Raw genomic sequence first — 18,119 nt, 5'->3', positions numbered from 1 at the left:
AGGCTACGCTCGACTTAAATATCATAGTAAACTAAACTTATTTCTAGACCAATAGAAATGTGATTTAGAATCCTGCTAGAAGTTGGTATTTCAGGTACACAACCATTTGTTTACTTATTTCATGTTAAGATGGATTTATTTTACTTCTTTCGTGTTAAGATGGATTTGTTTTACGTCTTTCATGTTAAGATGGATTTATTTTACTTCTTTCATGTTAAGATGGATTTGTTTTACGTCTTTCATGTTAAGATGGATTTGTTTTACGTCTTTCATGTTAAGATGGATTTATTTTACTTCTTTCGTGTTAAGATGGATTTATTTTACTTATTTCATGTTAAGATGGATTTATTTTACTTATTTCATGTTAAGATGGATTTATTTTACTTCTTTCATGTTAAGATGGATTTGTTTTACGTCTTTCATGTTAAGATGGATTTATTTTACTTCTTTCATGTTAAAATGGATTTGTTTTACGTCTTTCATGTTAAGATGTATTTATTTTACTTCTTTCATGTTAAGATGGATTTGTTTTACGTTTTTCATGTTAAGATGGATTTATTTTACTTCTTTCATGTTAAGATGGATTTGTTTTACTTCTTTCATGTTAAGAGACAAACTTACTTCAGAAAGGTATAGAACTATTTTTCAGGAACATCAAATACAAACCAGAAAAACTAAACCGTCTCCCTTGTTGTTTCATTTTATTCCTACTAGGCTGATAAAACAGTTAATTATTAAACAAACACAGACATATATAAAGTTCCCTCAGTTATCGATTGACTAATGTTTCAGTATTTAGCTTTCTAGTCTCTAACGTAGGCTTCGTTTTTGTTGTTATTTTTCTTCTGTTAAGTACAAAAGTGCACAATAAACAATACGTTTTATGCTCTTTGAAGAAATGGAGCTCTGAATTATAACAATAGAAGCCCTCACGATTACCACTGAGCCACCGAAAAACACGTTTCTTTAAAAACAGTTAATGTAGTTTTAAAATCGACAAATAAGATCATTGAAAAATTTGCTTTACTAGTTTAAAATTATAAACCACTTCACGTTTCATTTTTCTAGCGTTATTATAGTAATATCTGTGTATAAAGAATACGTTTAACTCAGTGATATTCAATAAATAAACAGGAAATATGCGTACACTCCGAACAAGTACAAGTTTCAAGTGGGTCGGTCTCAAAGTCTAAGCAACACACTCAACATCCACGTTCACTTATACCACACCCACTTCTTCACAGTCACGCGCGAACTTTTTATTCTAAAACCATAGCTACCTTTGTTGTTTCATGTGATCCAACTTTGACAGAAAAAAAACTGGCATGAACAGGAATAAACGAGGCTCAGCAAAAGTAGAATCATTAGCCAACACCTTGTAGGCAGTTTCATAACATTCTATGACCAACAGAGAGAGTGATACAGGATGTTCGGAAATTCACTGTGCACTTATATATTTATTAACAGACATGTTTCAACATAGAATACAGGAGGTAAATATGAATGATAATTATAAACAATGTTGAAAGTGACCCCCGTTGGCATCAATACAGGCCTGGATCCTTCTTATTTTGTTTCTAACACCGCTATCAGTTGCTGGCTTGAAATAGACTGAATAAAATATATTACAAAACTGTACAGTGACTTTCCGAACACCCTGTATTTTATATGTTATTAGCTCTATTGGAAAAGTTTTGTATTATTATATCGCTTTTATAAGAAGTGTTTCTGTATCTTTATTTTAATAAGATCGTCTGAATTCGACAGAACAACAGTGTAAGCGCAAAGCTGGACACTAGGTTATTTGTACTGTGCCCACCACGGGATCGAATTAGAATTTTAGCGTTGTAAGCCTGAAGCTTACTTACGAGCCATTGGAGGCCAATAGTACATTTTTAAGTAACAACCCACAAATATTATATGACCTTTCTAGAACCAAAAGCAAACACATTAATCCCATTAAATAGAATATTTCTCATTAACAATCACATTCAGCGACGTTTCGTTTTATCTCTTTGATTATTTAATGATTATCATCCCGCGGTAAAAAGAAAGGAAGGGTTTTGTGTTGGTCGTGTAATACTGAGACCCGAGTTGATCTGAAATCTTAACGTATCTCCTTTTATTTTATGGATCTAGTGGTTAGCGTGTTGAGTGGTGGATCTAAGGGCCTAGTCGTGGTCTAGAGTTGTGGCAAGTACTGCTAACTTATTAAACAAAGAAACAAACTACTAATTATGGTGCAATTTCCAGGTTTTACATAATTAATATATGTTTGATAAGAAACTTGTATACTAATAATCAAAATCCGGTAGGTCCAATGTTCAAAGCCAGTCAAAATACTTGTGGAGACGGATACTGTCTGCTGAGTGTTAAACTTCATTACAGTCAGTAATTCCAAATTAAGTGTCTCAACAGGGCGGTTAGCCCATCTGCGTATAAAATGCTGTAAAAACAAATCAATACTGAAACCTAAATGTGCCTAAGGTAAGTTTGTATAACCCGAAATAATAAAACCAGTAAGTTAAAAAAAAAAACTACAAAAATGCCCCATACCACACAGACAAACAATAATTTTATTTTTCCCATACTAATGTACTTCCCATCTCTCTAAAAAAATGAAGCGTTATTTAATATTATTTGTATTGAATTATCTACTCAGATTTCAACATACTTTGTAAATACGTATTATGTCATTAAATATTTGTAGGCAAAATTATGTTTACAGTACTAAGTCAACATATAAAACAATGTTTTAGTACACAATATTAATAGGTTAAAACTATATGTTTAGTTTAGTGTAACAACTTCTAGATGTGTATAATTAGATTTGTTTGTCCGTTCCATATTCTAATTAATCAATGTGATTTTGTATAACGGTTCGTTTAGTGTAACAACTTCTAGATCTGTATAATGAGATTTGTTTGTCCGTTCCATATTCTAATTAATCAATGTGATTTTGTATAACGGTTCGTTTAGTGTAACAACTTCTAGATGTGTATAATTAGATTTGTTTGTCCGTTCCATATTCTAATTAATCAATGTGATTTTGTATAACGGTTCGTATAGTGTAACAACTTCTAGATGTGTATAATTAGATTTGTTTGTCCGTTCCATATTCTAATTAATCAATGTGATTTTGTATAACGGTTCGTTTAGTGTAACAACTTCTAGATGTGTATAATTAGATTTGTTTGTCCGTTCCATATTCTAATTAATCAATGTGATTTTGTATAACGGTTCGTTTAGTGTAACAACTTCTAGATGTGTATAATTAGATTTGTTTGTCCGTTCCATATTCTAATTAATCAATGTGATTTTGTATAACGGTTCGTTTAGTGTAACAACTTCTAGATGTGTATAATTAGATTTGTTTGTCCGTTCCATATTCTAATTAATCAATGTGATTTTGTATAACGGTTCAACACAATGAAACCTAATTTTGTTAATAAACGTCTCCGTAGCTTCTTTAAAATGGTTCAACACATCGGAATATAACTTCATTAATTAATGCGTCTGTGATTTTTTATAATGATTAAACACAACGGACAGTTGTTAGCGGGTGGAAGTTGACGAGTCTAATTACAGGCTAATCCACCAAACTAACGCTCGATTTTTTATGGGAAAGTTGATGACGGATATACTTATATGCAACCGTTTTGTCAGTACGCTACCCTTTGGACCCAAATAACACCTAAAAATAGAATTACGACTATCAATCATGATACGAACTATTCTACGTTCGGCTACAAATATTGCTTTCCAGAATACTGTACGGGTTCTTATAAAATATTTTATAAAAAAGCAGTCGTCACCAGGAATAGACCACTACACTAAAAATGTGATTTAAAAATATAAAATACGTGGGTGTGGGTGAGTGGTTGGATGCATGAATGCACGAGATATATAAATATATTTGTTTGTTTGTTTTTTGGAATTTCGCACAAAGCTACTCGAGGACTATCTGTGCTAGCCGTTCCTAATTTAGCAGTGTAAGACTAGAGGGAAGGCAGCTAGTCATCACCACCCACCGCCAACTCTTGGGCTACTCGTTTACCAACGAATAGTGGGATTGACCGTAACATTATAACGCCCCCACGGCTGAAAGGGCGAGCATGTTTAGCGCGACCGGGATGCGAACCCGCGACCCACAGATTACGAGTCGCACGCCTTAACACGCTTGGTCATGCTGGGCCATATAAATATATACAAACATATAATTATCAAGATAGGCACACGAATATATATACATTAAGTTGAGCAAAGAAAGGTTGATAGCTCAATGAAAGAAGATGCTATATATGAACATATAAAGATAAACAAGTGAAGCTTGAAATACGGATTAGAAAAGTGCGTCTTCTTATAGCAAAGCCACATCGAGCTATCTGCTTGATCCACCGAGGGGAATCGAACCCTGATTTTAGCATTGTAAATCTATAGACATACCGCTATACCAGTGGGGGACGAGATAAGAAAAATACACTCTCACGCCGCCTGTTGTTTCATATCTTTCCAGTTTTACACTTCAAGAATTTCAAAGTTCTACGGATTATTTTCTAAGTTAAAATCGTTTTAACAACTGATTCAGATATACTTACCCACCAAAATCCACGTGAATGTGTCATTATGGTCCCTCTATAAAAGATGGGAACATGGCTCCTTTTCCATAGCACTAATTTGTTCTATATGTTGAATTATAGTGTTAAACACACGTACTGAGAACAATGTTTTACATAAATCAAACACTTCAGTTCCAAGTGACTGAGTCCTTTTCCTTTCAGTCACTGTTACGGAACATTTCTGTCAGAATCCAACACACATAGTATCTGATATCACAAAGGAAGGCTACAAAAAACTCCTGCATGGTCCTTGTATTCCAGCCACAGAACGCGAACCTAATCTACAGTAAAAAAAACCACTATTATCCTCTGAAATGCTGAGCTACATCTGTTTAAAGTAGAAATGTTGATACCAACACAGTTTGATAACGTTTACGGGTCAGCAGGCTCGTGAGTAATACTGGTCGACCTAATTTCGGGTAAAGCATTGTCTACAGTTGTATTTAGGCAAGGCGCAAGTCTACCTGGTTCTTATGTTGTTATTTAGAAGATGAAAGACATCAGAGATTTCAATTTTGTTTTTTAAAAAAATTGTTTTTTTTAAACTTCAATTTATAAAGGACCAGGGAAGGTTTGTGCAACTAGCAATGTAAATAATATGATTGGCTCATTTCGAAATTATGTTTGTTTGGCTGTTTAACGAAGATAACCATTCATCATCACCATGTACAAGTTCCTAGAGAGAGTGCCACAAGCACTTGTACAACTTGGTATCAGTTGTGGTTTTCTTTTTTCTATTTATTGTTTGGAATAGTCGTTTCAGAAACGTCTCCTTGTCCATCAGCAATCAACTGAAGCCATAAAATGGTTATAAATTGGCTACTTTGGAAAATAAAGAAATTTTTTTTTGAATGTTCACTGGTGTTTTATTATTTTTCTTTTCTAAACACTACATCAGATTGTTATGAAACTCGCAAAGCACCTAAGTGGGCTGAACCACAATTGTATACGCAAAATAGGCCATCTTTAAACTGAAAAAAAAAGTATTGATATACAAAGAAAAATAACCAACATACCTATCTATCTGTCTTAAGATAATGTTTAGGGACAACAAGGGACCTGGTGGACCATCTGGGCTGTCCCATCCTCTAAGCCAAACTAAAGCTATTAAATAAAAACATATTAAATTCAGCCCTTATCATTCATATATCTATCAAACTTTCATTCAAACTCACTCAAAGTTACTGTCTCCACAACATCCGAAGGCAACCCATTCCATTGGCCAACCATCCTATTTGAAAAATGAAATTGTGTTAGCTGAAGACGGCTTCTGCCTTACCTAAATCTACATTTGCGTCCTCTAGTTTTATAATTCTCTGTGTTAACTATGATAATGTAGATGTAGATGTTTTTTTTCTAAGGTAACCAGCACAAGACTGGACACAATATTATAAATGTGGCCATAACCAGTGACCTATACAATGAAATTAACTCCTTTAGGCTTTTAATATTTCTGTATACACAACCTAAAATCCTATTTGTCCTAATGCTAGGAACACCAAACTGTTTGGATGGCTTTACAGACTGAACAACAATTACATGAAGAACCCTATCCTAAATCATATTGCTATGGTTATTCCTATACAAGTTTTACTTATAATTTAAATTGTGATAACCCACATGTATTTTCTTACATTTAACATAACTAAAATCAATCTGTCATTTATTTTCCCAACTCACTAAATGATCTAAATCCTTTTGTAAATCGAATCGACAGCGTCCTCTTCAAGCTAACAACACCAGCGTCCTCTTCAAGCTAACAACACCAGCGCCCTCTTCAAGCTAACAACACCCAAGACCTTGAAAGATGATAAAATAAAAATTTCTTTTACCAGATACCAGATAAAACGCTTTGAATTTACTCTTATTTTCGTGCTTTCGTTGTTTGCAGTAAAATACTTTTAATGTTTTTGTTCATGTTAATTATACGATACCACATATATCCAGTTTTCCATAAATAAAAAATCTAAGGGTAAATGACTCTCCGATCAGTCGTTTTACAAGAATATTGGGAGTTAAAAACCAAGTCACATAAGTAATATTAGAGTTGTCCAAGGGGTAGAGGTGGATACTGTTGACTGGCTGCCTTCCCTCTAATCCATTAACTCAAATTAAGATCAGCGAATTCAGATATTGTCTTTGTAGTTTTCCTGGTTTGTTTGTTGCTGTTTTTATTTTTGCATGTTCGAAATCGGGTGTAGAAATTCTCTCAAGGTCTCACAAGGTCTGGTTACACTTAACACTTATCTCTTTCAAATATAACTAATTCTAAACTCCACACGTTAAACAGAAGCACAACAGAAACAAATTTGAATGTATATAATACAGGGCACAGTTAATGAAGAATTATGTAATAACCATTCCACGGCTTTTAACGTTACCTCTTCAGCATAACCCATAATAAATATTGTATTTCTCTTCAGTGAAGCACATGGAATTGAAACAAGACATTTAAAAGTGACACACATAAAAGCAGTAAGTTTAAAGTCATATATTCTAGCTTTATAAAAATAAATAAATATATTTCCATGTCGCACCAAAATCAAGATTAAGTGTTAATATGGAATTTTAACATCTTTGGAACAAAATATGATTATGTAGATAAGGCCAATTATTTACGTGAAATAAAAAAAAATATATTATCAAGAAATCTGATTCTTACCTGGAAAATTACATCCATAAAACGTAAGTATATTAGATAGTTTATTTTCGCTATGGAAATGGACACTCACACCTGGTGGATAAAAAAAGCAGCTTATTTCGTTGTGTGGTTCGTTTTCGTTTTACAGCATACACCAGTAATTTATCCCATGATTCTCAACGAAAGGAAAATAAAACCGTAATGTCTTTCGAACACCCAATAAACGTTAGAAAAAATCAGCAAGTGTGAGGTGTGTGGGGCAGATTAATAAAACTATTACGGGATAAACAGCTTATCAAACTGGAGGGTTTTGATAAAAATGAGCCGCGACCTACTAAATGCCATTTCTGTCACACGTCGTGATGGTCTCGGTGTTTGTACGGTAATACACTACTGAATACGTTTCACATGATAAAAGAAAACACCGTGGCAAATCAAGCATGATCGCACATAATCTATAAGACAAAACATAGACTGCGCTTTGTTTGTTTGTGGCTATGCTGTGCCTACTGCGGGTATGGAAACACGGATTTTTAGCGTTATAAGCCTTTAACGTACCTCTGAGCCACTAGGGGCGACATTATCAGTACATCTGTTTGTATCTTGTTAAGAGCAAAACTAGATATTGAGTTATTGTCACACCTGTTGCTGATAACGAAACCCTAGAGCTGAGCAACTAGAGCTCTGAATTACGCAGTTAAGTGGCTGAAGTAAAATGACATCGCTGATGTCAGTAGTTACTGAACTGACCTGCAATCTTATTATTCAGTATCTATAAACAGAACATAGCCCCTGGCTAGTACAGCGGTAAGTCTGCGGAGTTACAGCGCTAAAATCAGGGGTTCGATTCCCTCGGTGAGCTCAGCAGATAGCCCGATGTGACTTTACTATGAGAAAAAAACACAAAGAAATTAAACAGAATAGAAAGCTTAAAAAATACTTTAAAACCCTTAAGTTTTCAGGGAAAACAAATATCCATATGTATCTCAAACGTAACAGAACACGCCACGCAAGTACCAATGGATACAGTGAATCAAATATGAATGGAACCGTATACCAATCTACTGTACACTAACATTGTCTTAAGCTAATAGGATGAAGTACAGTTTCATAAAACACATAATCAAACCCGAATTAGGGACATTTCAAACCTCAATCAAAATTAATCACTCCAGGTTAAATGGCGTTGTGATATGGAGAGCAAAGAAATATGTTGATAGGAGAGTGATAAATATAACAATGGAAGCAAAGTGGACAACAGTAGGTTTCATCAATGGACTTCTAGTGGGTATTGATGAAACCAACGGCCAACGACGTCTCAATGCAGCACCAGCGCACTAGTTGTTGTGGTTTCGAAGAAAAACTTTGAATTTTTCAATACGTTATTTGAAGTATGAATTTTTCTTTGCTGTTGCTTTTCTCTATATAATATTTAAATGTATCTTCCTTCTGTAAAATATATTTATATTCTATACTCGTCATAATTCTATGTATTTAATAACTAATACCAGATGGCAGTTATTGTAGCGATTGTTTCCTGGACATCCATTTTAAAGCAGGGTTCTACAGCCCCCCGCTAGTACAGCGGCATGTCTTCGGATTTACAACGCTAAAATCAGGGGTTCGATTTCCCTCGGTGGGCTCAGCAGATAGCCCCATGTGGCTTTGCTATAAAAAAAAACACACACACACACACGCGCGTTCTACAGTTAATAAATTTGTATCGTTTAGTACACTGTTGTCCGATAATGGACAACAACGGACTAAATGATAACATCTCGCTTATAAATATATTTTAATGTAGAAAAACATCCGTGAATAAGCCTACGTATTAATTTACCCACGTTATGAGTCTTAACAATTACTGAAAGAACCCTTAAATGATAAAAATGCAAAAATACCGTTTTACTACGACTTTACTGATTGATATACAAGTCAAATGTTTTTTTATATATAAGGTTTTGTTTGAAATAATACCGCTATAATAAAATTCCTTTGAATTATGTTTTTGATACAAAATAAAATATTTGAATATAATAATTTCAATTGTAACACCTTCCTACACGTTTCTTTTTTTAAAAAATCTGTTGTCACAAAACTGTTACTGTTTTATATTATTGGCACAAATATACAGTACTTTTCAAAAGTATTAGGACAAAGTACAAAATTAGATTTCAGGCTACTTTAAATGAGGGGCCTGGCCTGGCCTGGCCTAGCGTGTTAAGGCGTGCGACTCGTAATCCGAGGGTCGCGGGTTCGAGCCCGCGTCGCGCTAAACATGTTCGCCCTTTCAGCCGTGGGGGCGTTATAATGTGACGGTCAATCCCCCTTTTCGTTGGTAAAAGAGCAGCCCAAGAGTTGGCGGTGGGTGGTGATGACTAGCTGCCTTCCCTCTAGTCTTACACTGCTAAATTAGGGACGGCTAGCGCAGATAGCCCTCGCGTAACTTTGTGCGAAATTCCAAAACAAACAAACAAACTTTAAATGAACAATTGGAAGTAAATCATAGGTGAAACATCAAAACTGTATTAATCTTCATAAACTTAGTGGAAGTGTTTGAGACTAGTAAACAGTTAATATTTTGTGTACCTCTCTTGCTTTAATACCTAAATACAGTCTTTCTGTATTGTACAACATATTTAATCAAAGTTTCTTTTGTGATTTTACTTCAAATGTCTCTAATATACTCCCATGAAGTTTCTTCAGAAGTAACGTTTCACTTATCGAATTTTGGATTTATCAAGTTCCAGATTTGCTCAACTGGATCAAGAGCTGGACTCTATGGAGGCCAATGAATCATTTGAATGACCCCAGCAGCTTCTTTCCTACTTACGTAATTTCTTCATACCTTAAGTGTTCGAGGTTCTTATCCTTATGAGAATCCTTTATCAATAATATTCACATTATTTGTTATACCCTGATGGATCAGTATCTGATAGTTCTTACCCTAATCCATCTTATTCCATCTATTTTGCAAATATCTTCTGCCAACTTAGCAGAAATAACCCCCAGGCCATCACATTGGCCCATTCTTCATAGAAGGTGCTGTGTATTAAAGTATCTTTCGCCGGATGTACAATCTACGCTTCTAACCAAAATTTTTAAACAAGGATTCATCCGTCAATAACACCATTTTACAATCATCAACAATCCAGTTGCTACATGATCAGATATTCCATTCTCGTTAAGTCTTCTTGACACTGTATATCTGGACACTTTTCTGTCATTTTTGTACATGGTCGTTTACCTCATGTTTGAGATCAGTAGCAGTCTTCCTTTCGTCACGAAGGCTGCATTATCGAAGATACTTGAATCAGTATCATTGAGTTTAGGTATTCTGTCTCTTCCTTTTCCATTTTCAAATTTATCTGTCTCAGTTTCACAATCTAGTTTGTACTTGACAGCGTCTGGGAAGCATTTCAAGTCTGCAGTAATTTATAAGAGAGTCCAACCAGTATCTTGGAAATCTTTTATGCGAGCTTGATTATAATTTTAACATTCCTGCAACAAAATACACACCACATATTTTGCTTTTTACTGTCTCCACAAATTTACTGCCTTTGAAAAAGAATGATGCTCGTATTCATCACAATTCTAATTAGGTTATCACATTCAAATACTTGAACGACTCACCGAAACCAATACTCTTTAATTCAACTTGGACTCCTACCGCTTCTAGTCCACGTACATTGAGCAAAACACACTATATTGTTATTGGTTCTTCCAAGGACTTCTACCTTATCACTTATACACTGAGAATTCTCTACGCTTTTTGGGCTGTGGCATGAAAACAAAACTTAATATGTAGTGTTCAACACTATTTTATCAAGGTTTATTTGTGAAGTGCTATTCAACTGATTTCTTCTAGCATATACTGGTACCATATGCTAGCTTCTTTCTATGTAGTAAGGTACTACATGCGGTACCATGACAGTTACATCAGACTCTAAATTTCATCAGTACGTTCATTCAACCAGAATCTTTATAACGTGCCTTCGGCATTAATATATTTCAATTCTCGAATGCAACTTAAACAACTACTGGTAGAAGTAATATTTACGAAACTTAAATGGAAACATGAATATGCAGTATATTAAGTTTCTAAACACGATATGTAAACATGAATATTAAGTTATTAAACACGATATGTAAACATGAATATTAAGTTATTAAACACGATATGTAAACATGAATATTAAGTTATTAAACACGATCTAAACACGATATGTAAACATGAATATTAAGTTATTAAACACGATATGTAAACATGAATATTAAGTTATGTAAACACGAATATTAAGTTTCTAAACACATGATATATAAAACGATATGATATGTTTCTAAACACGATATGTAAACATGAATATTAAGTTACTAAACACGATATGTAAACATGAATATTAAGTTATTAAACACGATATGTAAACATGAATATTAAGTTACTAAACACGATATGTAAACATGAATATTAAGTTATTAAACACGATATGTAAACATGAATATTAAGTTACTAAACACGATATGTAAACATGAATATTAAGTTACTAAACACGATATGTAAACATGAATATTAAGTTATTAAACACGATATGTAAACATGAATATTAAGTTACTAAACACGAAATAAAAACATGAATATTAAGTTTCTAAACACGAAATGGAAACATGAATATCAAATTACTAAAAACACATGAATATTAAATTACTAAACACGAATATTAAGTTATGAAATGGAAACATGAATATTAAGTTACTAAACACGAAATAAGAAACATGAATATTAAGTTACTAAACACGATATGGAAACATGAAACATGAATATTAAGTTACTAAACACGAAATGGAAACATGAATATTAAGTTACTAAACACGAATATGGAAACATGAATATTAAGTTACTAAACACGAAATGGAAACATGAATATTAAGTTACTAAACACGAAATGGAAACATGAATATTAAGTTACTAAACACGAAATGGAAACATGAATATTAAGTTACTAAACACGAAATGGAAACATGAATATTAAGTTACTAAACACGATATGGAAACATGAATATTAAGTTACTAAACACGAAATGGAAACATGAATATTAAATTACTAAACACGAAATGGAAACATGAATATTAAGTTACTAAACACGAAATGGAAACATGAATATCGAGTTACTAAACACGAAATGGAAACATGAATATCGAGTTACTAAACACAAAATGGAAACATGAATATCGAGTTACTAAACACGAAATGGAAACATGAATATTAAGTTACTAAACACGAAATGGAAACTAAACACGAAATGGAAACATGAATATTAAGTTACTAAACACGATATGGAAACATGAATATTAAGTTACTAAACACGAAATGGAAACATGAATATTAAGTTACTAAACACGAAATGGAAACATGAATATTAAGTTACTAAACACGAAATGGAAACATGAATATTAAGTTACTAAACACGAAATGGAAACATGAATATTAAGTTACTAAACACGATATGGAAACATGAATATTAAGTTACTAAACACGAAATGGAAACATGAATATTAAGTTACTAAACACGAAATGGAAACATGAATATCGAGTTACTAAACACGAAATGGAAACATGAATATCGAGTTACTAAACACGAAATGGAAACATGAATATTAAGTTACTAAACACGAAATGGAAACATGAATATTAAGTTTCTAAACACGAAATGGAAACATGAATATCGAGTTACTAAACACGAAATGGAAACATGAATATTAAGTTACTAAACACGAAATGGAAACATGAATATAAGTTACTAAACACGAAATGGAAACATGAATAGTTACTAAACACGAAATGGAAACATGAATATTAAGTTTACTAAACACGAAATGGAAACATGAATATCGAGTTACTAAACACGAAATGGAAACATGAATATTAAGTTACTAAACACGAAATGGAAACATGAATATTAAGTTACTAAACACGAAATGGAAACATGAATATTAAGTTACTAAACACGATATGGAAACATGAATATTAAGTTACTAAACACGAAATGGAAACATGAATATTAAATTACTAAACACGAAATGGAAACATGAATATCGAGTTACTAAACACGAAATGGAAACATGAATATCGAGTTACTAAACACGAAATGGAAACATGAATATTAAGTTACTAAACACGAAATGGAAACATGAATATTAAGTTTCTAAACACGAAATGGAAACATGAATATCGAGTTACTAAACACGAAATGGAAACATGAATATTAAGTTACTAAACACGAAATGGAAACATGAATATTAAGTTACTAAACACGAAATGAATATTAAGTTACTAAACACGAAATGGAAACATGAATATTAAGTTACTAAACACGAAATGGAAACATGAAGTTACTAAACACGAAATAATGAATATTAAGTTACTAAACACGAAATGGAAACATGAATATTAAGTTACTAAACACGAAATGGAAACATGAATATCGAGTTACTAAACACGAAATGGAAACATGAATATTAAGTTACTAAACACGAAATGGAAACATGAATATTAAGTTACTAAACACGAAATGGAAACATGAATATCGAGTTACTAAACACGAAATGGAAACATGAATATCGAGTTACTAAACACGAAATGGAAACATGAATATCGAGTTACTAAACACGATATGGAAACATGAATATTAAGTTACTAAACACGAAATGGAAACATGAATATTAAGTTACTAAACACGAAATGGAAACATGAATATTAAGTTACTAAACACGAAATGGAAACATGAATATTAAGTTACTAAACACGAAATGGAAACATGAATATTAAGTTACTAAACACGATATGGAAACATGAATATTAAGTTACTAAACACGAAATGGAAACATGAATATCGAGTTACTAAACACGAAATGGAAACATGAATATCGAGTTACTAAACACGAAATGGAAACATGAATATCGAGTTACTAAACACGAAATGGAAACATGAATATTAAGTTACTAAACACGAAATGGAAACATGAATATTGAGTTTCTAAACACGAAATGGAAACATGAATATCGAGTTACTAAACACGAAATGGAAACATGAATATTAAGTTACTAAACACGAAATGGAAACATGAATATTAAGTTACTAAACACGAAATGGAAACATGAATATTAAGTTACTAAATACGAAATGGAAACATAAATATTAAGTTACTAAACACGAAATGGAAACATGAATATTAAGTTACTAAACACGAAATGGAATCATGAATATTAAGTTTCTAAACACGAAATGGAAACATGAATATCGAGTTTCTAAACACGAAATGGAAACATGAATATTAAGTTACTAAACACGAAATGGAAACATGAATATCGAGTTACTAAACACGAAATGGAAACATGAATATTAAGTTACTAAATACGAAATGGAAACATAAATATTAAGTTACTAAACACGATATGGAAACATGAATATTAAGTTACTAAACACGAAATGGAAGCATGAATATTAAGTTTCTAAACACGAAATGGAAACATGAATATCGAGTTTCTAAACACGAAATGGAAACATGAATATTGAGTTACTAAACACGAAATGGAAACATGAATATCGAGTTACTAAACACGAAATGGAAACATGAATATTAAGTTACTAAACACGAAATGGAAACATAAATATTAAGTTACTAAATACGAAATGGAAACATGAATATCGAGTTACTAAACACGAAATGGAAACATGAATATCGAGTTACTAAACACGAAATGGAAACATGAATATTAAGTTACTAAACACGAAATGGAAACATGAATATCGAGTTACTAAACACGAAATGGAAACATGAATATTGAGTTACTAAACACGAAATGGAAACATGAATATGGAGTTACTAAACACGAAATGGAAACATGAATATGGAGTTACTAAACACGAAATGGAAACATGAATATCGAGTTACTAAACACGAAATGGAAACATGAATATCGAGTTACTAAACACGAAATGGAAACATGAATATTAAGTTACTAAACACGAAATGGAAACATGAATATCGAGTTACTAAACACGAAATGGAAACATGAATATCGAGTTACTAAACACGAAATGGAAACATGAATATCGAGTTACTAAACACGAAATGGAAACATGAATATCGAGTTACTAAACACGAAATGGAAACATGAATATTGAGTTACTAAACACGAAATGGAAACATGAATATCGAGTTACTAAACACGAAATGGAAACATGAATATTCAGTTACTAAACACGAAATGGAAACATGAATATCGAGTTACTAAACACGAAATGGAAACATGAATATCGAGTTACTAAACACGAAATGGAAACATGAATATCGAGTTACTAAACACGAAATGGAAACATGAATATCGAGTTACTAAACACGAAATGGAAACATGAATATCGAGTTACTAAACACGAAATGGAAACATGAATATTAAGTTACTAAACACGAAATGGAAACATGAATATCGAGTTACTAAACACGAAATGGAAACATGAATATCGAGTTACTAAACACGAAATGGAAACATGAATATCGAGTTACTAAACACGAAATGGAAACATGAATATCGAGTTACTAAACACGAAATGGAAACATGAATATCGAGTTACTAAACACGAAATGGAAACATGAATATCGAGTTACTAAACACGAAATGGAAACATGAATATCGAGTTACTAAACACGAAATGGAAACATGAATATCGAGTTACTAAACACGAAATGGAAACATGAATATCGAGTTACTAAACACGAAATGGAAACATGAATATCGAGTTACTAAACACGAAATGGAAACATGAATATCGAGTTACTAAACACGAAATGGAAACATGAATATCGAGTTACTAAACACGAAATGGAAACATGAATATCGAGTTACTAAACACGAAATGGAAACATGAATATCGAGTTACTAAACACGAAATGGAAACATGAATATTGAGTTACTAAACACGAAATGGAAACATGAATATGGAAACATGAGTTACTAAACACGAAATGGAAACATGAATATCGAGTTACTAAACACGAAATGGAAACATGAATATCGAGTTACTAAACACGAAATGGAAACATGAATATCGAGTTACTAAACACGAAATGGAAACATGAATATCGAGTTACTAAACACGAAATGGAAACATGAATATCGAGTTACTAAACACGAAATGGAAACATGAATATTAAGTTACTAAACACGAAATGGAAACATGAATATCGAGTTACTAAACACGAAATGGAAACATGAATATCGAGTTACTAAACACGAAATGGAAACATGAATATCGAGTTACTAAACACGAAATGGAAACATGAATATCGAGTTACTAAACACGAAATGGAAACATGAATATTAAGTTACTAAACACGAAATGGAAACATGAATATCGAGTTACTAAACACGTACAAAACCCGGTAGAAACAAATTCCCCTTCCTTCTTAAACAGGAATATTACAATCATTCTTTGATATTGAAGATTCGTAGAGATGGACTTTTGGTGATTCATTGGTTTTACACAATAGTTCGTTTTATGTGTTTAGATAAAGCTACTCGAGAGCTATCTGCGCTAGCCGTCCCTAATTTAGCAGTGTAAGACTAGAGGGAAGGCAGCTAGTGATCACCACCCACCGCCAACTCTTGGGCTACTCTTTTACCAACGAATAGATTGACCGCACTTTATAACGCCCCCACGGCTGAAAGGGCGAGCATGTTTGGCGCAACGAGGATGCGAACCCGCGACTCATAGGATACGAATCGCACGCCTTAACCCACCTGGCCATGCCGGGCCTTCTTTCCTCGTTCGGTGTACTCTTCCAGCCCCCACGGGGAGTAGAAACACCATTCTCAAAGCGGCTAACGCGTGGCTAGAAACACGCCTGCCGTTCAAGGTTGAAAGGTAATCACATCTCTTGAAAAATATTTCATTTAACAGGAACGTGGTCGTCGCTTGACCATATTCTAAACCTGTGGTTCCCAACCTTTTTTACGCCCCGCACCCCTAAAAAAATTTAATATGTTCTCGCACCCCTCACAGTAATTATTTATTTAAGAATAAAGGTGGCCAAAACAAATGTTATCTCGCACCCCCCCGGAACGTTATCTCACACCCCCAAAGGGTGCGAGCACCCTGGTTGGGAACCACTGTTCTAAACCATGTGAATTTGTCGACACGTGCTATGTTGAAACAATAACATATTGAGAGCGTAACAGATATCCGGAACATTCAGCTTCAAAGGAAATTTTTCTAGAATGAACCATCTGATATTACTGAGATATAACTTGTTCTCAAAGACTTAAATGTTGTTTAGGAAGAATTTTTGATCACCCAAATTAAGTTAATTGGTGTCTGTATGCATAAAGGTTTTTAAAAAGAACAACTTCTGAAACACAACACAAACTTGACAGACCACGTGCGATTAGGTTTTCATTTGTAATTAGATGAAGATAGAAAAGGTGATTGACTACGATTTTGGGCAGGGCAATGAACTTTTAAGAAACTGTCTGATATCGGTAAAGTGGTGGAGATAATAAATCGATGTTTTCATATGTGAACGAGAATGTTCTGCTTGGTTGCTTGGTCGGAATTCAGTGATATAAAAAACAACTTTAAACTAACTAGCTGTGATGTGCTCTTCAGGCACTTTACTAGTGCTGAATACTAGAAACATGTTCTGTAAACTTGTGATAAGATACATATTCTACACTAAATATGATTTTTGTTTGTTTGTTTTGAATTTCGCGCAAAGCTACTCGAGGGCTATCTGCGCTAGCTGTTCCTAATTTAGCAGTGTAAGACTAGAGGGAAGGCACCTAGTCATCATCACCCACCGC

The 18,119-nt window shown here is 33.2% G+C and overlaps 1 protein-coding gene across 4 annotated transcripts in view; it reads right to left on the bottom strand.

Annotated features, from left to right (window-relative positions):
* LOC143244087 (trafficking kinesin-binding protein 1-like) overlaps positions 1-18,119 on the bottom strand; it is a 142,765-nt gene that overhangs the window by 96,542 nt on the left and 28,104 nt on the right. The window contains exon 1 of one of the 4 annotated variants that reach the window (XM_076488191.1): positions 7,282-7,741. The exons of 2 other annotated variants lie outside the window; for them this stretch is intronic. In XM_076488191.1, coding sequence (XP_076344306.1) covers positions 7,282-7,299 — 18 coding nt within the window. In that variant the 5' untranslated portion in view covers positions 7,300-7,741. Of the gene's footprint in view, positions 1-4,598; positions 4,843-7,281; positions 7,742-18,119 lie in introns of those variants that run through there. One more of the 4 variants, XM_076488172.1, reaches the window with a different exon arrangement.

Source organism: Tachypleus tridentatus, chromosome 1, assembly GCF_004210375.1.
Source record: "Tachypleus tridentatus isolate NWPU-2018 chromosome 1, ASM421037v1, whole genome shotgun sequence".
Lineage (NCBI taxonomy): Eukaryota > Metazoa > Arthropoda > Merostomata > Xiphosura > Limulidae > Tachypleus > Tachypleus tridentatus.
This window is presented reverse-complemented; position numbering and strand designations above follow the sequence as displayed.